Genomic DNA, 24,674 nt, shown 5'->3' with positions numbered 1-24,674 from the left:
TAGCATTAAAAAAGGAAAGGAACATTTTATGTGGAATTGTATATTAAAACCATTTGGCCATGTAGTCCAGCTGTTAGAATCAATAACGTTCCGGGTCGTTTACCTCGTCGTGTGTATAGGATAGATTTATGCGTGTATGTGTGTACATTTCTTTGCTGGATTTGAAGATGCTTCTGCGTGATTTTTTGGGGCTTCCATGATCCTCCATGTTAGAGAAAATAAGATAGATCCAATCCCAACAGACCAGAATACTTGAGTAATCGATGGATGTTCCTTGTATAACTTTACCACGAGCCTGTGATTGGCACTTTGGGAATCTCTGCCTATGATACCGGTACCCACGGGCGTAATTACAGCGGTTGCACCTGGGCGCGTGCCTCTAGGGGGCAATACCTGAGAACCCTTGTTCCTGCCTCCTCATGCCCATTCAAAAAAAGTTTAGATCCAGGTCGGAAGGACCCTTTCTAAACTATTTGGAACCGGCACGGGGAGACAGGAACGTATCGGGGTCACGTGACCCCAGAGTGAAACCGAGGCTGCTCGCGCACTGTGCACAAGCAGCTGATAGCAAGCTGCGGGAGCGGTGAGAGGTAAGCGGGGTTGGTTGTATGTATGATTGTTAGTATGTCTAATTGTGTGAGCATGGATGCATATGTGGGGTTAGATGGAGTGTGTGTTACAATGAATGTGTACATGTGTGTTAGCATGAGTAAGTGTGTGTATATGTGTGCCAGAGTGTATGTTGGAAGGGGGGGCAAAGAAGGCACAGCCAAGTTGTTTGGGGGCATGGATGGCACATATCAGCTGTTGGGGGGACCCAAGGCAATTTTCGCACCAGGGCCCTGTGGTTTCTAGTTACGCCACTGCCAGTACTTGCTTTATGAATGAAAGGCGGTGTTTGAAACAGAAAAACATGGATAAAGATGTGATGTCATAGCAAAAATCTTTATGTGTGTACCATATACAATGAAAACACAAAAAAAGATCTCTGAGCAACATACAACCACCTCCAACGTGCTTCACTGACATACTTCAGATATTAGAATTCTAGATTTACTTATCAAAGTCTATCACAGGCTCATCAAAGCCAGAAGATGACACAAACAAAAAGGAAAGGAAAAAAAACAAACAAATAGAAACAAACAAAACAAAGCTCTAAACACAAAAATAATTGCTCTTCTTGTATCAGCTTCACAGCTGTCAGTCCTCCATTAAGTGACACTTAATAACTTCGTATCACTTTCAGGTCTCTCGCACATCGTGCATCTCACTCAGCCATAGATGCACCTCCTCCTGTCCCACGCAGACACGCACTCTTCTGCTCACTCACATCTCTCCTAGGGGGGTTGATCTGCCCCTGCACTCCGGAGGGGGGGAGTTCTTCAACCCACACTCAGTCTTCAGTCATACAATGCTCGCGTCTTCGGGATCAGTCTCGCTGGCTTCATGCTCGCTTTTCCTTGTCGGAGTAAGATGAGCTTCAGCCAGGTGTATGCAGCGCCAGCGTCTCCTGCATCTTCTGCCGACAGCGGTCGTAGCGCTGTATGATTTGTCTCACGTGTTCTTCTTCCTCCCGCTGGAGGATGCGCAGGAAATTCTGCAGCTCTGGCATGCTAAAAGCGTCCCACTGCAAGAAAACACATTAATGGTGAGAACAGAGAAAATGTATGAATGTCAGGAGTTACAATACATATACACAGTGAGAAGACACGGTGGTCTCATAATCACTTACATTAACTTCTCCAGTCTCATTCTCCTTCAGGACAAAGCTTAGCGTCTTCTCACAAGGTCCAGAGAGCAGCCGCAGCCTCAAAGGCTCCTCGTCATCAGATAACTTTCTCAAGCACACTGCAAGAACGCAAACATTACAGAGTTATAATGCAAAAGTGTCTTTCAAACGCGTAAGATGCGGCCAAAGCATGGGACAATCCTAAAATATTCCCTACGGGTGCAGCTTAACACTCGGAAAGCCAAGGCTAGGTCTAATTTGAAAGATTCTATGCGCTGACTGTATCTATAACAGCCCTTTTGTTATACAGTTTAAGGAAAGTGTTGCATTATGGGTGACAAAGACAATGTTTCAGGGAACCGGTCAAGACAATCAGAAGGAGATCAAACGATCTGCCCCATACTTTTCTCCTGTAACATTTGTCATATTTTAATTATCTTAAAAACTGAAAAAAGGTCAAAGAACTACAATAAAAACTACGAAGTCTACTTGCGTCTACGCCATGTATGTGTAAGGGGGGAGCACGATGGGGAGGCCGGTGCTGTTGCCACGACACCGGCGTTCTTCTTACCCTGCCCGTCCTTGTCCGTCCGCTGAAACAGGGCAAACTTCCGAGGGTTGTCAAGCACGGTGAACTTGCGCAGGAGAGCCTGGATGACTTCGCTGGCGGGCGTGCGCGAGCTCAGATGCAGGTGTTTGGAGGCGTCCTTTGGGAGGTAAAAAGAAGTCCTGCGCTTCACGGGCTGGGACTTGCCGGCACTTCTCCGGTCGTGCACGGTTGATGGTTTTTTAGAGGCAGGGACAGAAACCGGCCGCACAAGTTTCAACTGAACTTTGATAAATCCGGTGTAGGATCCGTCCTTGTTCTGAAAGAGTCAGGACAGGAGTCAGGGATGCCGCAGGACTTTATGTGTCGCAGATAACCGACTAAAGACAACAGATTGTGCTCCGGACTACAAGCACAAACCAAAACCGCAGTTTTTTCTGTATTTTTTAATTTAAAAAAGTGTTAAAATAGACTAATTTTCTACATTAAACATGGAACACAATTGTTAACAGCTATTCAATTTATTTAACCCCTTAATGACAAAGCCCGTACATGTACGGGCTCAAAATGCATTGTTTTCAATGGGTTTAGGGACCGCCCATTGTCCTTAAGGGGTTAAAACAGTGTTGTGTTAAACAGAAGGCATTATATTAAAACCTACCTTTCCAGTTGTAAAAATAGATCACAACAAATATATTTTAAATATCAAATGGTATATTTTAAATATTTTTTAAGTTATTTTTTTTTTACAATTGAGTCCATTGCATAACCTATAAACAAACCAATACTTAGATGTGTACTTGTGTGTGTGAGCATGGATGTGTACTTGTGTGTTAGCATGGATGTATACTTGTGTGGGTGTATGTATGGATGTGTACGTGTGTGTGTGTGTGTGTGTGTATGGATGTGTACTTGTGTGTGTGTGTATAGATGTGTACTTGTGTGTGTGAGGATGTGTACTTGTGTATGTGTGTGTATGGATGTGTACTTGTGTATGTGTGTGTATGGATGTGTACTTGTGTATGTGTGTGTATGGATGTGGACTTGTGTATGTGTGTGTATGGATGTGTACTTGTGTATGTGTGTGTATGGATGTGTACTTGTGTGTATGGATGTGTACTTGTGTGTGTTTGTGTGAGAGCATGGATGTGTACTTGTGAATAAGTGTGTGTTTACATATGTTGTTTATTGGAAGGGGGCAAAGAACGCACAGACCACTTGTGTGGGTGCAATTACGGCACAGGCTAGCTGTTGAAGTTGGGGGGCCCCCAAGCAATTTTCACACCAGGGCCCCTATGGCCACAAGGTTCCCGAGGGTCAAATGTACAATTGCTTTTGCTGTTCAACTAAACTACCTCAGGCCGATCTGCAGTAAAGCCCCATTTTATTGCTGGTAGAAGTTACTCGTTTATCATAAATCACAGGAAATAGGGATTTGGGACAGGATATGTTCCTGGTCTCATCATTCATTCACCACAGAGAAGTTTCGAAGGCTGCGCCTTTCCTCGCGCCGGACTCACCAGACTCATGAAGAGGTTACTCTTTATCTGCGAGTTATAATGCTTTATCTTCTGTTCGATTTCTTTCTGGCTCAGGGCCGGCGGTTCCTTTTCAGGCTTCTCGTCCTTTAAAAAAAAAAAATCAAATGCTCGTTAGGAGGAGGTTTATGCGATTATTCAAACAGCATCTACTGGGCATTAAAGACACGAACTGGGCAACAAGATTACCCCACGGGAACCCGAGAAACAACCCCTGCTCTAACGACGTTGGTTGAAGGAATCTTTCTTCAACCAATAAAATTACAGGTTTTATATTGAGTCACAAGCATGTAACTCATCAAATGGACAGTTTAGGGAAAAAAATTCATTTGTACAATATTTTAAACATTTTTTGACATAACAAAGGCTTTCGGAACCATTTTTTCGGCCAGATTTTCTCCTCGCCCCTTCACGCCTTTCCACCACCATCGTTAAGTATTCTATGAGTTTGAGACATCCGAGGATCCATCGGTTACGGTCTCTGTCCGGTCTCACCGGCAGACATGACCGAGATAAACCCCGGCCATGCAGTCCTTGCATCAGTATTTATAGCTCAGCCTCTCCATATAGGTCATAAAGAGTATATAATTAACACTTAAACGCCTGCTCCGCTTTTTTTAATGTTTTGGGGGGGGTTTTGGACAAAGTACCTGTCCAAGAGTTTAGTCGAGGACCCTGTTACGATACCGGGATGTCTAACTTTATTTACTGATTTACTGCGTGACTCCGGGTAAAGTGTTTATACATTTTCTGGATGTTGATACCAGCTCGCTATTATTTAAACACAAACAGAAAGTAACATACTATTGTGTGTATATATAAATAAATAGATATATAGCTTTACACAATAGTATATGTTGAATGTTCACGTTTCTGTTCATGCCCGCACAGACATGGTGATGTGGTCTGTAATTCTCTCCCCTGCCCCCCCAGCTCTCCTCTCTCTTGCTCAGCTGTTGCATCAGATCGTGCGCTTGGCGGTTTAGCCGCTTGGCGGTTTAGCACGGCGGGTGGAAAGGAGACGGAGGAGGGGAAGTCCAGCCTTTGTGGGAAAGGGAAATCTCTGTCCAGACGTTGGCGGTATTTGGGAAGTTAACCCCCCTGTCGCTGTCCTGGGAACTGAAGCCACAGGAAAGCAGGGCAGGAAGGAAAGGTGGGAGAGCCTGATCCGGAACACGAACGTGCGAAGAGCGACAAACCTTCACGTTCTGTTCTGTAAGAATCCTTTCTGGGATTTAATAAATACGGAATTTCTGTAACCGCAGAAGATAAAATATTTGAACGATTTGCGGCAACATAATATCTTTAGTGAAACCCTACTAATAACGTATGCGCAATCTGCTATTCATTTTACCAATTCCGCACATATTTGTTCTCCTGTTCTCTCCGAACCCCAGAAGATCCCCATTTAATAATATGGGGGGGGTAAATATAAGCCATCATCTATAATAAAATATACACTTTATGTTATAGGGTGGAATATATCCTGCGCATTAACCTACGCCGGTGTTTGAGAATATGCCTTCTGCTCCCTTGGTTATATTAATAGTTGGTTTATATAGCGCCACCATATTCCGCTGCGCTGTACAATGTATACACTCATAACCATCTTTACGCAAACATTCAGATGTTACGTTAGGTATTAGTGAGTAATTTGATGATTAATTCCTGTATTTAGTGACAAATGGCCAAATCATCTCTGCTCATTAAACTAAAGCCATTGCTCAAGACTAACCCAGCCCTGCTGTCTCGTGCATTTCAGACACAGTCCCTCCATTAACGGCTGCTTCTCACTTATTCTCTCTATTTGACTAAATACCAGCTTCCCCTTCATTCGTTCGCATCCTCGCATTACTTTCTGTAGCAGATTCACTTCCCATTTATAATTCCTGCAGAAAGCTTCTGTACAGAATTCACTATTTCTGCATAATAATGACCTTTTCCCCATAATTCACACTATTGACGTCATGCATTAACCACTGAGTGCCCATACTGTGATGCTAAATTCACTTCTTTTATTAAAGATGGGTCCCTTGAATCCTAGAGCCGGCCTTGTTCTGCTGGATCTGATCACAATAGCCCTGCATACTGTATGTGAGTTTATTTCTGCTACTTGTGTGACCTCTCCATACTTCCCAAGTGTCTCAGTTTAAGAGAGACAGTCCCTCTTTGTGAATGGGAGTGCTGTCAGTTGGTTTCACAGTGTTCTGCAGCCATAAACGTCACAATGATGTGTTTATAAATAGCAGGAAATGTTTATAAATTAACTAAAGTACAAAGTTATTCTAAAAGCCAAAACTAATTACATGAAGACGGATGATTAGCTCAAGAAGCCGTAAGAGTCTCGTGTAATCCCCGGGCGTCTGTAACCGCACCCCGTTAAACGACATGCCCCTTTTTGGCCATCTGGGATCCTGGATGGTTCGCTTTCATTCATCTTCCGCCCCGATCTCTGCTAATGGATTAATTCACTTATTCCTCCCCTGTCCCAGTGCTCATTCCGCCCCGAGTCCTCGCTATTGCGGCGCTGTATCTAACCTGGGTCCGGGTGGGAGTTCTCCGGGGGAACAGCGATGTCCGTGCCGTGTAGAAGAGCTCCAGCTCGGGGTCGGACTCCTCCTGGCTGCAGTACCCGCTGCTGGTTGTGCTGTTCCAGGTCATCTCGAATGACGGGGTATCCTTGTCACCTTTTCCCATTGCACCTCTCAGCACTAGCGCTCTATTCAATATCTCTCCCCTCCCCCAACAGGCCTGCTGCGCTGCACAAGGGTCTCTACACCCTCTGAACCCTCCTCTCCAACCCGGCACCCCGATAACTCTGCCTCCTCTCCAACCCGGCACCCCGATAACTCTGCCTCCTCTCCAACCCGGCACCCCGATAACTCTGCCGCCTCTCTCTAATCTGCACCCCGATAACTCTGCCGCCTCTCTCTAATCTGCACCCCGATAACTCTGCCTCCGCTCTGTAATCCGGCACCTCTGTGTCTCTCTCAGTGCGAATTCTCTGATTCACTCTACAAGCTCCTCAGTCTCAGTAAGTCTCTCCCAGTGCCGGCGAGAGCCTCTCCCAGTATGTCCCAGTTCAGCCCTTCCAGTTGAATGTATACAGAGTCTGAGATCTTCCCTGTGATTGGAGGAGGGGTTGGTGGGAGAGGGGGGTGAGAGGAGGAACAATGACTTCATTCTGGGTTTATCTCACACCCATTTCCTGTCACAGGGATTTCATCGGGGGGGGGGGGGGTGACCGCGTGCTGCCGACGGCTTCCTTCTCTGTCATTTCTCCTTTCCGCTTAACACTTTTCATTAATGATATCAGTGACAAATCACCCACCCTACACAACCCTACTGAGCCATCACTCCCTGCAAACACTGACTCCGGCCCTCACCCATCCTACACAACCCTACCGAGCCATCACTCCCTGCAAACACTGACTCCCGGCCCTCACCCATCCTACACAACCCTGCCGAGCCATCACTCCCTGCAAACACTGACTCCTGCCCTCACCCATCCTACACAACCCTGCCGAGCCATCACTCCCTGCAAACACTGACTCCTGCCCTCACCCATCCTACACAACCCGCCGAGCCATCACTCCCTGCAAACACTGACTCCCGGCCCTCACCCATCCTACACAACCCGCCGAGCCATCACTCCCTGCAAACACTGACTCCGGCCCTCACCCATCCTACACAACCCTACTGAGCCATCACTCCCTGCAAACACTGACTCCGGCTCTCACCCATCCTACACAACCCTACTGAGCCATCACTCCCTGCAAACACTGACTCCTGTCCTCACCCATCCTACACAACCCGCCGAGCCATCACTCCCTGCAAACACTGACTCCCGGCCCTCACCCATCCTACGCAACCCTGCCGAGCCATCGCTCCCTGCAAACACTGACTCCCGGCCCTCACCCATCCTACACAACCCTGCCGAGCCATCACTCCCTGCAAACACTGACTCCAGCCCTCACCCATCCTACACAACACCGCCGAGCCATCACTCCCTGCAAACACTGACTCCGGCCCTCACCCATCCTACACAACCCTCCCGATCCGTCGCTCCCTGTAAACACTAACCCCGGCCCCCATCCATCCTACATCCCCCCTGCCGAGCCATCGCTCCCTGCAAACACTGACTCCGGCCCTCACCCATCCTACACAACCCTGCCGAGCCATCACTCCCTGCAAACACTGACTCCGGCCCTTATCCATCCTACACAACACCGCCGAGCCATTGCTCCCTGCAAACACTGACCCCGGCCCCCATCCATCCTACATCCCCCCTGCAGTAAACCCGGTCTATATTGTTGAAAGGGACGCTCCGGCCCCCCCATGCTCTTTAATGCATATAATGCCTTTTAATTTACACGCCGTCCCTCTTCTGCAGAATCCATCCAAGCTGCAGCTTCTCCCTAAGTTAGGACCTTTTTTTTTTTTTACTTTGAACAATGCATACGGACAATTTACATAAATATTAACCATCAAATATGCAATTGTTACAGAGCCCCACAATTAAATATAAATGGTAACGGTTCATTCAACAGTTATGAGCTCACAATACAAGTATGTGATTTAAGGGATTTGTGGATATTTTAATTACAACACGGTAGTCCCTCGAGATTGTAAGCATGTGAGCCGGGCTCTCTCCACCTAATGTCTTAGTCTGTCAATTCCCGTCTTGTCTCGAATATGTGTATTGTATTAAGCGCTGCGTAAATTGTTGGCGCTATATAAATAAAAGATAATAAGAATAATAGTGCAATAACAAACAACATATGAGGTTGCATCTTAATTCTTTTAAGTATTCTATATAGTGTATTTATTCCCCAATCTGGCACTGAAAGGGTGTAGCCTGTATGGTGTATATTATATTCATATCGGTTAATTTGTTAGACATCGTGTTAAAGAAGGTCTATTGAATTATAGTCGTGACTCAATCACATGTCTCTGTGTCCCGGGGATGTGGTCTCCTGCCAGATGTGAGAACATCCTGCTTTTAATAGATTTTGGGCTTCCTGCACCCCCCCCCCGGGTCCAATTGCCCCCCCCAGGTCTCCCTGTGTATGGAGGGAAACCCGACCCGACCTCATGCTGATACGAGGCTTTGAACTACACAAATTACAAGAATCGCCAGCATGTCGGCGTAAACATACAGAGATCAGGATAATACCTTTCACAGACTGCGTATGTGTCTTTTTTCTATAGAGGCTGTATGGAGGGTGAAGGTGTCGGGAAACCGATGGTCAGTAAACGGTAAGGTTTGTGTAATATGTACAGGATACGTTTTTGGAAATGTAAAAACAAATAAAAAAGAAACAAATCTAATCATCTTTATCTTGAGTTTTCATATACTGTAGTAATTGTCCTGCGATTCCAAAGAATATCTGTGGGATACTTTGGAGCAAAAAGTCTCATAAGTAGCAACTTTCTGGTGTATTTCTGTGTTTCACGAGGGGTTTCTCACCTATTACGATCTATTTGATTGTCCTCTTATGCAGTCAGCCCCTCCCCCGTTGTGGGTCAGTTACAATGGAAATCACCGATCTTCCCAACCAGCCCATGTACATGTTAGCCCAAATACATCATATCCCGGTACTCAGCAGTAAGAAGGGGCAGCTGGGGCACTGACCTGAGACACGGCCTAGGGAAGCAAACACTGCTCCCTGTTACCCTTTCTTAACAATGCATCCTGTCATAAACATTCCTTGCTAACACAATGCTCTTCCTCATCATTCAGTGATAACAGTTCACCATGCTAAAACTGCATCCCACCATTACCACACCGACACTGCATCCCACCACTATCACACCACACCGACACTGCATCACGCTATTACCACACCGACACTGCATCCCACCATTACCACACCGACACTGCATCCCACCACTATCAAACTGACACTATTACCACACCGACACTGCATCCCGCCACTATCACCCCACACCGACACTGCATCACGCTATTACCACACCGACACTGCATCCCACCACTATCACACTGACACTATTACCACACCGACACTGCATCCAGCCACTATCACACCACACCGACACTATAACCACACCGAAACTGCATCCCACCATTACCACACCGACACTGCATCTCACCACTATCACACTGACACTATTACCACACCGACACTGCATCCCACCAGTATCACCCCACACCGACACTGCATCACGCTATTACCACACCGACACTGCATCCCACCACTATCACACTGACACTATTACCACACCGACACTGCATCCCGCGACTATCACCCCACACCGACACTGCATACCGCTATTACCATACCGACACTGCATCCCACAACTATCACACCACACCGACACTGCATCCCGCTAACACCACACCAACCCTGCATATGGCTATTACCACACTGCCACTGCATCCCACTAACACCACACCAACACTGCATCCCGCTAATATCTCACTGACACTGCATCCCGCTATTACCACACCATACTGACACTGCATTCCGCTATTACCACATCAACACTGCATCCCGCAATTAACGCACCACACTGACACTGCATCCTACCATAAACACACCTCACTAATGCAAGTACTATATTGTTGCAAAAACACTTGCAACAAAGTATAATAGCAAAGTATTTGCTATAAAACTTTAGCTTAAGTTATGTCACTTTGGTCTTGAGTTCAGGGGACTACGGCCCTTTAATGTCCAAAGTTTGGCTGGAAAAGAGAACAATAGATTTACTGCATGTAACTGGGAAACCGGTAACTGAAGAACACCCATTCAAAATATGTTTTCCTGCTTTTCTGCTTCAAGTGACAAAAACCTCCTCAGCACACATTGTTCCTCCTGACAATATAAGTAAGAAAAAAAAACAGCAGGAGTTCCCCTTTTAAAATGCAGTAAATGTTTATTATCAAGGAGTGTGTATGTATGCGTGAGAGTGTATCAAATGTATACCAGTGGGCTGCAAGAGGCCAATGGGTCCCCGTGCCTTTGCTCTCCCCACCCTGCGTGCCAGCCCTTCCCCCACTCTCTCCTGTACACTGTGACAAAGATGGCTCAGACAAGCTATTTGGGGAAAAAGATGGCACAGACATGCTGATTGGAGCAAATATGACACAGACAGGCTGTTTGGGGGAAAAAGGTGTACAGGCAGACTGTTTTGGGGAAAAGATGGCACAAATAGGTGTTTGGGGCACACATAAGCTGTTTAGTGGCAACGGTAGCACAGACAATCTGTTAGGGGGCACTGACAAGCTGTTTGGGGCAAAGCTGGCATTCAGAATGTGTTTGGAGGCAAAGCTGGTACTGTGAGACATGTTGCTTGGAGAATTTGGGGAGCCCTGGGGGCTTCATGTGCACTGCTAGCTGGTGGACTGGAGAGTGTCATTGTGTGTCCCCTCGTAGAAACCCCCCCACTAGATCACCAGTGAATAAGTAAGCAAGTCCTGGGGTGCCAAATGGGAGGAGAAGAACTGGGATAAAGCAGGGAAATTTATTCTTGCAAATATTATTTTTGTAGGTGTTTTTACATTTTAAAGTGGGGAGGGGGTCCCAAATACTCTAGGTATGCCCCATAAGCTAGCTAAGGATTATGGGCGTTGTAACAGGAATTGTAGCTCTTCAAGTCTTAGTCAATATATGTATTGTAAGAAGCGCTGCGTAAATTGTAGGTGCTATATAAATAAAAGATAATAATATCTTAATAATGAGAACGAAATAATTTATATGGTTTTGCTTCTGCGATCATACTACAGAAGATATCGAAGGTAAACACATTTTTACCAGTAGGTGGCAGTGTTTGTGTTCCAACACATGCATGCATACAGTTTACATACACATGCATACATACAGTTTACATACACATGCATACATACATACAGTTTACATACATTCACATGCATTTGAAGAAAAAAATTAATAAGAAAATGAGCATATTTGCACAGACATTCTTTCTACTAATATAAGCATTAAAGGAAATATTTACCCCATCTAGTGATATTTATTAGCGTAAAACGCCAATGTTTGACAGTCCAAAACAGTAAACAAAAACAGGAATTAACATTCATACCTTACAGACGCAATGATTTAACCTTAAATAAAAGTCAAGCGATGTCTGTTAATGCCGGGGGATATCAGGCTACGCGGTACATTCACATGGGTTTACACGGTTACCGTGTGATGTGAATAAAGGGTACCTTGCAATAAACCGCGTCTGTTTCAGATTACCGGCTCTCACAGTCCCTTTAACAATAGCTGCAGATAACTCGAGCTTTGCCAAGCGTCTTTGATTAAGCCATGAAACTGAACAGGAAATTACCCCATAAATCACGTTAACAGCACGTATTTATCAATGGATATCAGTTTACTGAGGAATGTAATGTGATTCAGAAACCGACTGGTAGAGAGTCTTTTTCAAAGGATGCCTTTACAAAGCCCATGAGACCCATTCAGACCCTCCCTGCTCCTATAGGATTCTGTGTCACCCCCCTACAGGATTCATCAACCCCCTTATCTCACACCCGTTATGTACGTAACTGATGTTAATTCACTTGGAATGCAGGGGGTATGAGGCCGGTGGTGCACCTTCAAGGGGCCGAAGTGGTGAATAATACCCCCTATGCGGGCAGGATTCTTCCACTGCCCAAGCATTGGTTGAAATACACATTGCTGTTTATGGGAAGATGTATAGATTGGGTTTAAAGCCACTGACATATTCAACCTCCTCGTGATGTATGTGTTTCTAATTCTGGCGTATGTTTTTGCTTATCAAAAGTCAATAAAAGAATTATTAAATAAAAATAAATCTGTGCCAATCAGAGAAATGCAGTAGGATGCTGATTGTCTCTTACTGGTAATGATTTCCTCTAACAAACAACATTCTCTATGCTGGGCAATATAATAGTAACTATTAATGTTGGTATATTGTTTTGGGAGGGGGTAATGATGTCAGCGGTATATTATAAGACTTTTTCTGCCTTTCAGCTTTTAGATCTAACTGTGATGCTTTCTGTACCGGAATCTGTTCCTAGTTTTGTTTTTATTTTAAATGCAGACTCTGGACATTTTCCTCCTTTTCTTGCCTATGTTCACTGAGAGCTCAAAGCATACTTAAGTATGCTTCCTACACATGTGCTGTAGTGCTGCCATCAAAATCAATGGGAACAGCAACAGCCAATCACAATGTTCAGCTGGCATATATGTGATTGGCTCTCTCTACCCCCACTGATTTAATAGGAGCTCATCTATTGACTAGAATGGTGGTGCTACTGAGCATGTGCGGAAAGTGTACTTAAGTATGCTTCCTACGGGCACAGAAAGATTTCAGGGGGGGCAGCTGGGGGAGGAGATAAAGGACACAGAAGTCTGATTTTCTAAATTCAACAACTCCAGAGTGCATGCAATAAAACGCATTGGAATCAACATAACATGACACTGGAGTGCTCCTTTAAGTACGCTTTCTGAACACGAGTGTAGTGAATGCTCTTACTGAAATCATCGGGAGTAGCGGCAGCCGATAACGTGTATATAAGCTGAACACTGATTGGCTGACTGGGCTCATGTACTTTAGTACACTTCTTACATTTACTAGAGACGGGAAAGAGGAGGAAGAAAACAGAGAGGCCTAAATCCGGTGCTCGCTAAAAATGCATTAACGTCCATGTGAATTATTACAATGCATAATTTATTTACATTAGATATCTTTTGTGCTTCGATACTTATTTCGCATCATGTATTTCCCTAAATGTTGCCAACTGTGAACTCATTTTAATATACATTATACCCAGAACGAAAACGGGAGGAGGGTTGCCTAAAATGTCACAAAGACATCCCAAATACATCCCATGCCTCGTCCCATAAGTTACATGGCAGTTTATTAAAAATATCTCAATGAGTTATTCAATCATAGAAAGCTTGCAGTAATATATATATATGTATATATACATGTATATAAAATCAGTGTGTTTCTTACCACATTAGTGTCTTTTTCCCATGCAGTCTCTTGCCCAGAATCATTGTCTGTCTCTAAGTCTGTTCTTCTGCTGCAGTCTAATCGGATGAGGGCACGGCAGCGATAGTGACACGTAAAACTGCAGTCTGGGGGAGAATAAATAGTCAAAATAAAAAAGGTGCGCCGTGCTTAAAAGTAATTGCACGAAAAACGCATTATTTATCTGGTGCGTGTACATCTTTTCCCAATACCTTCTTTATTTACCCTTTTTTGTATCATCCTGAGGACCAATTTACGAGCTGCTGAAGATTCATGAAAAACATTTTTAAACAAATATGTATTTTATATAATCGTATGATATAATAAAATCATTTATATTATAATATAATACAATTCAATAACTGTATTCAAAAATAATAATTTTAGAGATCTTAGGGGCATTTTTAAGTGCGTAAAATGCCCCAAATCCCTGGTCTAGGGCATTGCGGTACAATAAATACATTATCTAATTCAAACAATAGAACGATTGTTCATTACAGTCTTAACCCACGGATGGTGCAACACAACAGTGAAGCATTCAGTAAGTAAAGGGGAACGGTCGTCTTCACAGCTGCTAGTTTGGCGATCCGTTTCATTATTTAGGGGCTGTTAGTCATTATTAGAGGCATTGGTGTACCTTAAAGAAGTGGAGATCTGTGTTAAACTGTACAAAAACGATTTACTAATTAAGGTCATGCTTGGAAGTTGTCACCTTTTGCCAAGCCATTTTTTTGGGACACTCATTAGAGGGCCACTCAGTGTCCCGGTTAACCTTAGCAACAAAAACAGGCATATTTTAAACCTGCCCCTCCAAAAAAACAAAATTATTTCCATTTGGAAGAAGCTGCAGCTCCAGGGCTGCAGTCGGACGTCTCTCTGTTAGTCCAATGTTTCATGCCATTTATTGGCCGCTTCACGCAACCACTCTGCGGCAGGAAAACACTCACATTGAGACCAACGTATGATCTGTGACGGAATAAAGTGTCATACTTACCGGCAGTGAACTTGGTCAGCCATACAATGACAGATAGATTTGTATATGTAGGTAGGGAGAGGATGTACAGATTCTAAATGACTGAATGTACAACACTCAGACACTTGGCACATATGAGACAATAGGAACTCTCTCGCCAGACCTGGGTCTGTCTAATGCTTGTAATCAGGTGAAATTACTGGAGTCTCTGGAGAAAATCTGTAGCTAAATTCTATTAGCAGTGATATATGTATCTCTAGTAATGAAACGTTCCCACGGACTCCAGTAATAAACGTTATCCCAAGTAATATAACCCGGCCCCTGCAGAATATGTACGTTAGTTAAATGCGCATTTAATTATTAGTAATGACCCTGTGTTTTTGTAATCAAATTTACAAAACTTTAATAATGTTTTCTGATGACAAACGATTACGCATTACAACGTCCGAAAGGCTTTCTCGGAAGGTGGTGAAAACTGGTGGTGGTGAGAACTCCCACTGAATTGACACAAATACAGGGATATTTTATTATTTTTGTGACATGCTGCTTGTGTAAGCATGTTTGACACCATTCATGGCATACATTTGTACGTGACTATGTCGCATCCTGCCAGGGCCGGACTGGCGTTATTGAGGCGGCCCTGACAGGCCGGCAGGGCTGATGACGTATACTTGGGTACGTTCAGCAATCTGTGCCGTGTTCCGATCTACAAGAAGTGTCCAATAAGGTTACAAGAACTAGCTTCTCAAACAGCAGAGGGTCATGGGAAGGCGAGGACTTGTGTGAAACCTAGGAATAATTTAGTAAAGTTACTATATACTGTATATATATATATATATATATATTTATATAACATATGTGTTAACTTAAAGCATAACGTGATTTTTGCGTGACAAATATTTCATAAATTGTAGGTATAACTAGCCCTTTAAATCTCCAGACACACTCTCCACACTAAAACACTTTCTGTGTACCCACAGTGGGTTGGAACAAAGTACAACCCAGTACAAAACCTTTTAAAATCCCATACAACTTGAAAAACCAGTATGTCGCGCAGGGACAGATGTTTGACACTTAGCAAACTGCTTGTTTTTAACTATATGCACAAAATATGCCAAACTCGGCCTATATATAGCTTGCTTGTAATAAAAACAAAAAGTTGTGGGATCATGTGAGTATTGTTTTAATGAACTATTTTAGAGGAATTTATTATTAAAGGTTTTATACTTACTATAAAACCTTTAATAATAAAGAGTAAGACTCCTATTGGTGTATTTTTGTACTTTTCTGATATCTTTAGGGTTACCCCGACCTTGTTTCAGATTAGATGGTATTGATAAAATAATTTAATTTATCTTTATCCATTGACCTAAAGGGTGTGATATTTTTTTTTTTTTGTTGGGTTGTTTCTATTTATAAATACCTAGTTATAAAGTATAAATATATTTTCTTATGTACAAACAAAAAACAATATACACTGATGGAGACTCATTATTGGGCTGTTGAGGGACAAAGTATAAAAATGATGGATGCGGGGAAGAGCTTGGGACATGCCGAGTACCTTTTGGCAATCAGTAAATGTGGAAATTATCTGCCAAAACGGCACAAACTGGCCAAATTAATAGAAATCGATATATCCTGAACTAAGGGTTATCGCTCTCTGCCTTGGCGTGCTGACCATTCCCGGTGTATACCGGATTCATGTAATCCTCTCCTCCTCGATGTCAGAGAACACAAAGATTTCATTGTGGGTTTCAATAAACTTTCCATTGCAAAATATAACTTGGTGATTTTTTTTATTCCAGAATTGTCATCTCTTTGAGGATGAATAACTGAGATGCATTTGGGATTAGTTAAATATGGAAATCAATGAAAGCATTGTTTTGGATTGAGAGTCTAAGGATTTTTCGGTCAGAGGAACCCCTATTGGAAATTCCTTCTTCGTTCAGTGTTACAGGGAACTCCACATAATCCTCCGGTGTAGACGAACATACTCCTAAAATCATACAATCTACACGTAACCGCTCATACATACAGTAGGATTATGTGTGTCACCCAGTGTGATTGCTAACATAGAATTATTAGATCACCAGACTCCCAGTAACTGTGTACTGGCTGGGGGTCAGTATCAGGGTGTTGTTCCCAGTTTGGTTGTGACTTCTGTCCCCGGCAATGTCTGATCTCTCGGACCGCTGGCAACTGGCAACTGGGCTACCATAGTGGAAGTCAGTAGTTGTGTTGGCACATCACAACACCCTCAACGAACATGCTGAAGCAAAATCTTCCTGTTTTACTTCCCTTTACCAGAGTCCCCTCCGAGAATGAGTGTATCACAACGTTTGGCATGAAAACAAACACACGCACAGCCTCGACTGTGTGTACAGTCAATGGGACCGCTTGCCACATATGTTCACAGGGGTCTAAACAGACCTTTCCTGCAGCTTTGCCCCGAGCCAGCCCTGGAGCTGACTTTGGGGTAAGAGTATCACGTGCAGGGCAAATGAATATAAGAGCATTCTGCAGAATCTGCCCACGCATTTGCTAGAGGAACACAACCAAAATTTAAAGGGACCACAAAGCCACCATATGCATTAAAGTGTAAACACGTCCCGCCACAAAAATGATACTTTATCCCAGTAAATCCCAGTAAATCAGTGCGATTAGTGTAGTTTCTACACATTGTAGCTATATATTGTTGCGCAATTTATTGTGATTATTTTTTTTATTATGATTTATTTTTTATTATTATTTCTATTATTTTCCATATTAAATGATAGCTCAAGTATATTGATCTAGCATCTCAAGAAAGTTGTGTCTGTTCTAGAAAACATAAATAATTCATATAGAATGCATTAAATAAGATGAGGGGATTCATTGTTGAACAAACACATAATAAAAGAGCCCGTTTTGTTTGGATGAAATGTGTCCAAAATCCTTTGATGCAAAAGGGGATCATTTAAAATGCAAACCCGCTTCATGTCCCCGTTCTGAATGGCGGCAGCCGGTGAAGAATACTGTGTCTATATTAGGGGTATATCTTCCTCTTGTATTGTTACAGGATGGCATCATGTGGTTTGACTCGTATCACATCTGATGTAATGTGTCCTGTATCATACGCTGTGTCATACGTGCTGTCTTCCTGTTTACATACACATTGACACAGCTTGAGAACCCGTGAATGCTGGCATTAATTCACTTCTTGAGTGCCGCCAGGTCCTCAATACCCAAGGATATTGGGGTGCTCATTGTGCTGCTGCCCGATGGCGTATTGGGGAGATCAGAAACCACCGTCAGGGCAGTGCCACCAGCCGCCCTCTCCTCCCCTTACCCCTAAACTCTGAAATATGATGTCATATCTTGGCGCTCTGCCTTTTAATGACACATGACAACTAGGTGTCAAATGAACTATGGAGGCTTGTGTATGTGCTTATATACTATATTATTATTACCGGTATTTATTGTTTTATATAGCGCCATCACATTCCTTAGTACAATGGGTGTATATTCTGATGTGTCTAGCTACAGACTTATTTTTGTGTCATTCTATTTTTCCCCCTCACACAATTTATTCCTGTAGCTATCTGTATTCTAGTTTGTGTTTTTCTTTATTTTTCTTGTTTTTAGGTAATTTTTTGCTTTATTTAACTTAAAGGCATATGTAAGGAAGATATATATATATATATATATATATATATATATATATATATACACATACATACAATTATATATATAAACATATATATATATATATATATATATAATTAGCTTTATGTGCCACCAGGGGTATTTGATTTTTTGCTCCCTACCCTTTGCCGCCAGCTGTACCGTACCCCATCTTTACCGAAAATATGCTCCAACAACAATGCTAACAACAACACTAAAGTACATCTCACATACCAAGAAGCAAATTCCTAACAATATTGATATGTTATATACGCGCATAAAAGAAAATATCATTATAGGAAAATAAGAGGTTTAAGTAGGGGCACAAAAATCAAAGCAATCTAAATATAGACTAACAAAGATAACAGATAAATGGTGCTATTATTTTACAGAAACAAAAGGTCTTTTCACAAATCCTTGAGCTGTCTCAGTTAATTAAAAACCCATCACCCATCATTAATCAATAAAGTCAATGTGAGTACAGATGGGACCTTGTTTAAATTAACCAGTGCAGCTGACCCCACAGTACAAAAGAACTCCAGTCTGTGTATGTATATATATATATATATATATATATATATATATATATATATATATATATATATGATGTTATTTGGCATGGGGGAGTTAAATACTGTCTCTTTTACATAAGACATGGTGCTAAAATTAACTGTTTTCTCTTGCATAAAATTAGTAGAAGTTACCTTTATTGCGTTCAGGTAAGCAGATCCCATATTTTGTGTTGTTTTTTGGGGATTTTTTTAATTGGCTGAGATAAGGAGGCTTTAAGCAACCTTATATATTGTAAGTTTGATTAATGCTGTCCAGGAGCATAAGGGTGGCGGGTGTTGTTGGGCGCACTAAATAATGAAGGGATACAAAGTAACGGAAGAAGCCACGGGGTAGCTCTGTAGAAGTTGGGTAACCACAACCATGGCTGTCTTGCCACGGGCATCAGAGATGTAGTTACGTCAGCTGCCCCCTCCACAGCCGCTGTACTCACTGCAGAGTGCCAGGAAATGACATCATATCCTGCTGCTCCATGACTTAAAAGCACTTAAAGGAACTTGTAACAAAAAGTATTTTTTAAAGTACCTTCCTACTATATCTGTAACGTTTACTAACTTTTTATTGCGTTTTAACATCTATTATAGGCTAAAATGTCCCTGGTGTTATTTGTGCATGTTAGTTTATGTTCTCATTCATAAAAAATAATAAAGATATAAACGAAAACTGTTTTTTTTTCTATATTTGGTGCTGAAAATGACCGCAGTGTAAGCTATATTACAGACAATAGCACAACAAATTGGCATATTTCCCTGAGCTGTGCTCACATTTTGCCACGTGTTTCTATTAACTATTTATGTAACTGAAGTATTGGAGTTTATATAATATACATATACATATAGTTGTAGTGCTCTCACACCCAAACATTTTAAGCTTCTAAATAAGAGGGACCTCGGAGGAGGAAGGAGGGACAGAAGGACTAAGGTCCCAAAGTGGGATATGTGGAAGGGAATGTACTACTGCGGTATCCAGCCTTCTGGGCTAGTTGCTATAGAGCATTGTAACATATTATATGTGTGATATGATTACCTGTCATTCGATCAGAGAGATACATGGAAAAGAAATACTGTAGGCCTCACTGTTATCATTAGATGGCTGCTCATGTTGATCTGATGGAGGCAGGCGTGCAAGGGCTTCAGATGATGGGAAGTTTGCTGTTGCGGTGTCTAGGTTTAGCTTATGGTGATGACAGGAATCTATTGAAAGCCGGGTAAACTACAGAAGATGGTGGATGGATGAGAGACATTTGAACAAAGACATGTGTCTCAAAGAATTCCAAAAAAACTCAATGAAAGCCACTGTCCATTCTGCCTATAACTGAGGTTCTGATGGGAATTTATTCCCGGATTCACAGCCACTCAGATCTGACCCTGGATCAGCGATCTGTCCAACCCTCATGCATGGTGCCCATAAACACCAGCTCCCCAGTTGGTGCATTCCATACTGTCCTATCTACAAAATCCATTCCCGGGTGGCTATAGCAGATATTAAAAATATTTGGGACGCTGGTGGTGGTATTTGTTTTTCTCTATACTTTACCTAAATTACACTTGTAACCATATTTGTAGTGTAGATATTTCGTGATTAGCTATGGGGTCCTTCTGTGAGCATTCTACAAATGCTAGTTTGGAAAGTGTGATTGTGGACAGCACTGGTGAGTAAATGTATTGAAGTAACATATGTGAATTTAGGACTGGCATATTACCAGGTATTTTGTATAGACTCCCCCAGCCCCCCATTAGCATTTTTTTTGTTTTAATATCCACTTGGTGAATGTGTATAATCAAGCTTATACTCCAACAACAGCTGGAGTTCTTATGTTTCAAACCCTAAGCCAAGAGAATCAATTCATTTCTGGAATCTTGAACATCAGGGCCGCCTGCCTGGGAGCAAAGATGAAATCCTACCCCCCCAACCACCAAAACCACTCCCACATCCATTATGTTATATCATGACTAATACATTCACTATCTCATGCTCTCTCATACTCACACTCTCAATATCTTCTTACCTGCTCTGCCGACTGCTTCTGTGTCCCTGTCTCCTTTCCTGCAGCTCTGTTTCTTATGTTGCCTCTTCTTATTCTTCTGCCTTCTTGCTTCTGTCTTCTTTGTCAGCTTTTCTCTATGTCTTCTTCTTGGCCATGTCCTCCTGGATCCAATATTTTGGAACCCCCCCTTGTCCCCACAGTAACTCACATACACACTGGCACACATTTTTACACACATGCTCACATTCGCACAGACTTACACACTCACGCCGGACATGCACACGGACATACTTAGACACTCTACACACTTATGTTAACATTTATTTCCTAACTCACACACATTCATGCTCCCACACACACTTACACATACACATCCAAGCTTACACACTTACGACATACACATTCGTGCTCACACACATCCATGCTCACACACAAACACATACACATCCATCCTGATGCTTACACATCCATTCTGAAACACACACTTCCATGCTCACACACATACACATTCATGCTCACACATACACATCCATTCTCCCACACCAACATTTAGACATCCATGCTCACACACAAACACATACACATCCATCCTCATGCTTACACGTCCATTCTCAAACACACACTTCCATGCTCACACAAATACACATTCATGCTCACACATACACATCCATTCTCCCACACCAACATTTAGACATCCATGCTCACACACAAACACATACACATCCATTCTCATGCTTACACGTCCATTCTCAAACACACACTTCTATGCTCACACATACACATCCATTCTCCCACACCAACATTTACACATACATGCTCATACACACTTACACATCCACAAACACACATCCAAGCTCACACATACACATTCATGCTCTCATGCATATACACATCCATGCATGCATACTACTTCACTCACACCCTTACCTCAACAAAGCTTTCCCTTTGGCTGTGACCACCATCGCGTTTAACCACAGAGTCACAGAACCTCACACTAAGTGACCTTGCTATCTTCCTGCCTCTCTGATCCCCCTGTGCAGTATGCCGCTGCTCCTCTCGATGCACGTCTGCAAACGGCCACAGCTTCCAGGCACACCCTCTCCCCTAATTGTAGAAACAGGGGAGAGGATGTCTCTGTCACTCTGCATTTTTCGGAAGCCCCCAAGACACCAGGTAGATAGATTCAAGAAGAAAGAGAGGTGCACAAACACTCCTTCTCCACTAATCAATCCGGAAACAACATATCTTGGGTCTGCAATTTGCTGCCCCTGTCAAAATGTTTCCTGGGTCCCATGGACCAACCAGGACCAATGGTTGCCGGCTCTGATCCGCATGCCCTACTTTTTACAGCCACTGCTGACCTACTGCAATGTTACACCCGTTGAACAACTTTCAGAGGCTACCTGGCAGGGGTCACTGTTAAATGACATAAGCAAACAGAGTAAATGCTCAGTGGGCCAATGTCAGATGGCACCCAGCCTGATACCTGCACACTGCGGGGCTATAAGGGCATAGCATGTGATCACATATATCTAGTACGCACACATGGATAAGTCATTTAGCAACCGCTAGCCTTAAAGTCCCAGGGCCAATTTAACTCCCCTGTCTGGCCCTGGACCTCAGTGTCTTTCCAGCCATCCCACTTAGAGATTCAAGTGTGCTCCTGGGACATAAGTAAGTAAGCTGGGATCCCAAACTTACTCAATGGCCCAAATTGGGTGACATACCATACCCCTCTAGATTTTCTTAATGTTATGTTGTTTTAGTCCTGACATTATTTATCTACTAGCATGGGGAAAAACTGCAACCTTATCTCTGATAACACCGGAAATTTGATTGCATGAAATTATGTTTAGCTGTTCCAGAACTTGTGTTGTTGCTATTTTTGTTACGATATCGTTTCCTGTGCTAGAGAATATGTCTAGTTCTGAAAAGCCACGTGGATAACACTTTTCTGTTGCATTCTCCACTCTTACTACACATCAAAGGATATTTAGCGTTATGATATATAATGTTGCTAAAATATTGTGTATTTTTTTCTGGTTATAAGAAACATCAAATAGTTTGAAGGGTTTTAGGAAAAAATATTAATTAGATATTAAATAAGATTCATATATCTTCAGTATGTGCCCTATCCTGCCCCCCGATACTCACAAACGCAGCATAGGCTTTTCCTGTACATGCCCCATATGAAGTCACCGCAGAGGTCACACCAGGTGTATTGAGTGTGGGTGGTAGGTTTGAAGTAGTGTCCCTCTCCCACCCTTCCAGGTGGGTTGTCTTTTACCCCTCCAAGAACTCTCCTGCGAAGACTTCGCTGCAAAACTGGAGGAGTCCTGCCTGGCGGGATCCTGACTGCGTTGGTGCGTTCCAAGCGGTGCCCACCACTTTGGGTCAGGTCTTGTCCATTGCATGGCTGTAGAGTCTTCAGCTCAATCATCTCGTACACAGGTCCTTGTGACCACATCCCACCGAATTCCAGCATGTGAAAATAAATGAAGCACAATAAAAAGTCAACGGGGTGTGAGGTAAAATGGTCAGATGTTTCCCAACATAGTTCTTCTGTCTCTTTCTTGTCTATCATTCAGCCGTCAGTCTCTCCTTTCAGTCTCCATGCTTTGCCTTCCTCATTCTTTCTTCTGCCCACAGCAATTGTCCTCTGTTTTCTTACAGTTTTTGGTTTCCTTCCTCTGCTTTCCTCCTTCGCTTTGACGCCTCACACTCTGTTTTTGTCTTGTAGCTCTCCGGCTTTGCTCTTTTCTTTCTCTTTTAGTGTTCTCGCACAGCATCCACGTACAGAATGATAGTTCCCTTTGTGTAATGAGCGACTGTATGTGAATTTTTGCTGTGGGTGTATCCCATTCCTCACACAAGCAGAAAGTTACAGCCGGACCTTAGAGATGGTTCTTTATCTTGCTTTCTTAAAGTTCGCTGTCCTTTATAAAGTTTCAGAGTTTGCGCTTGGAGGAGGGGTTGAATTTACCACTAACATACATCCGCATAAAGCAAGGCGGTGAAATGGTTAAACAAGAGCCCCATTCATCTGAATTCGAACAGCTGTGGAAGTGCCCGTCATCCAAATATCCCGCAAACTCAGGAATAAAAAAAAAATTCTGGAAGAGGAATAGCCAAAATGTTTAGACTGCACGGCCAGGCATGGGATGGGAAATAAAACTACATAAGAAAAAGAAAATAATCAATTCACAACTAGTGTTACAAAAACATGAAAGTGTAACATTACGAAAGTCAAAGGCAGTAAGAAATCTGTGGGTTATAAAGAAAAAGGAGAAATAAGAAATCATGGAGATCTGAGAAAAGCAGACTGAGGGGTCTGACTCGGAAGCAAAAGACGGGGTGCTGAGTGGGGCACATTGTGCTAAAATATATGTGAACTTGCAGCCCTCCAGTCGACGTTATACTCCAACTCTCATTACTCCCAGTCAGTGAAGAACTTACTGAAAGCTGTCTACAGGGAGTCACGTTGACTTTGGACAGAACATTCACTGCTGTTCAGCTGAAGCTGGATTGGGTAAAACAGCATGGGCCTCTAGTTGTTGTTAAACTATAACTCCTGTCATCCTCTGGAAAACTATGAAGAGATCGTATTGAAAAAAGCAGTAAGACTTCCTTGGTTCTGCTAAAACTAGACACACGAGGTCAAACTACAGCAGCAAACCTAAACAGAA

At 42.9% G+C, this 24,674-nt stretch overlaps 1 protein-coding gene across 3 annotated transcripts; it reads right to left on the bottom strand.

Moving 5' to 3' along the window:
- Positions 1–926: 926 nt before the first annotated feature.
- Positions 927–23,961, bottom strand: RASSF1 (Ras association domain family member 1). Of its 3 annotated transcripts, none has more exons than XM_053469398.1 (6): positions 23,143–23,961; positions 13,778–13,902; positions 3,797–3,901; positions 2,301–2,595; positions 1,733–1,848; positions 927–1,627 (listed from the first exon to the last, which is right to left on the bottom strand). In XM_053469398.1, the coding sequence occupies exons 1-6, from the start codon at positions 23,570–23,572 to the stop codon at positions 1,481–1,483; spliced, it is 1,218 nt and encodes a 405-aa protein (XP_053325373.1). In that variant the 5' UTR covers positions 23,573–23,961; the 3' UTR covers positions 927–1,480. The 3 variants fall into 3 exon arrangements, with proteins under 3 accessions (XP_053325373.1, XP_053325375.1, XP_053325376.1); XM_053469400.1 differs by lacking the exon at positions 23,143–23,961 and adding an exon at positions 21,010–21,431; XM_053469401.1 differs by lacking the exons at positions 13,778–13,902; positions 23,143–23,961 and adding an exon at positions 6,353–6,649.
- Between the last annotated feature and the right edge of the window lie 713 nt (positions 23,962–24,674).

The sequence above is a fragment of the Spea bombifrons genome, chromosome 6 (assembly GCF_027358695.1).
Source record: "Spea bombifrons isolate aSpeBom1 chromosome 6, aSpeBom1.2.pri, whole genome shotgun sequence".
NCBI classification, from domain to species: Eukaryota; Metazoa; Chordata; class Amphibia; order Anura; family Pelobatidae; genus Spea; species Spea bombifrons.
The sequence above is the reverse complement of the archived record's forward strand: the minus strand, read 5'-3'. Positions and strand labels throughout refer to the sequence as shown.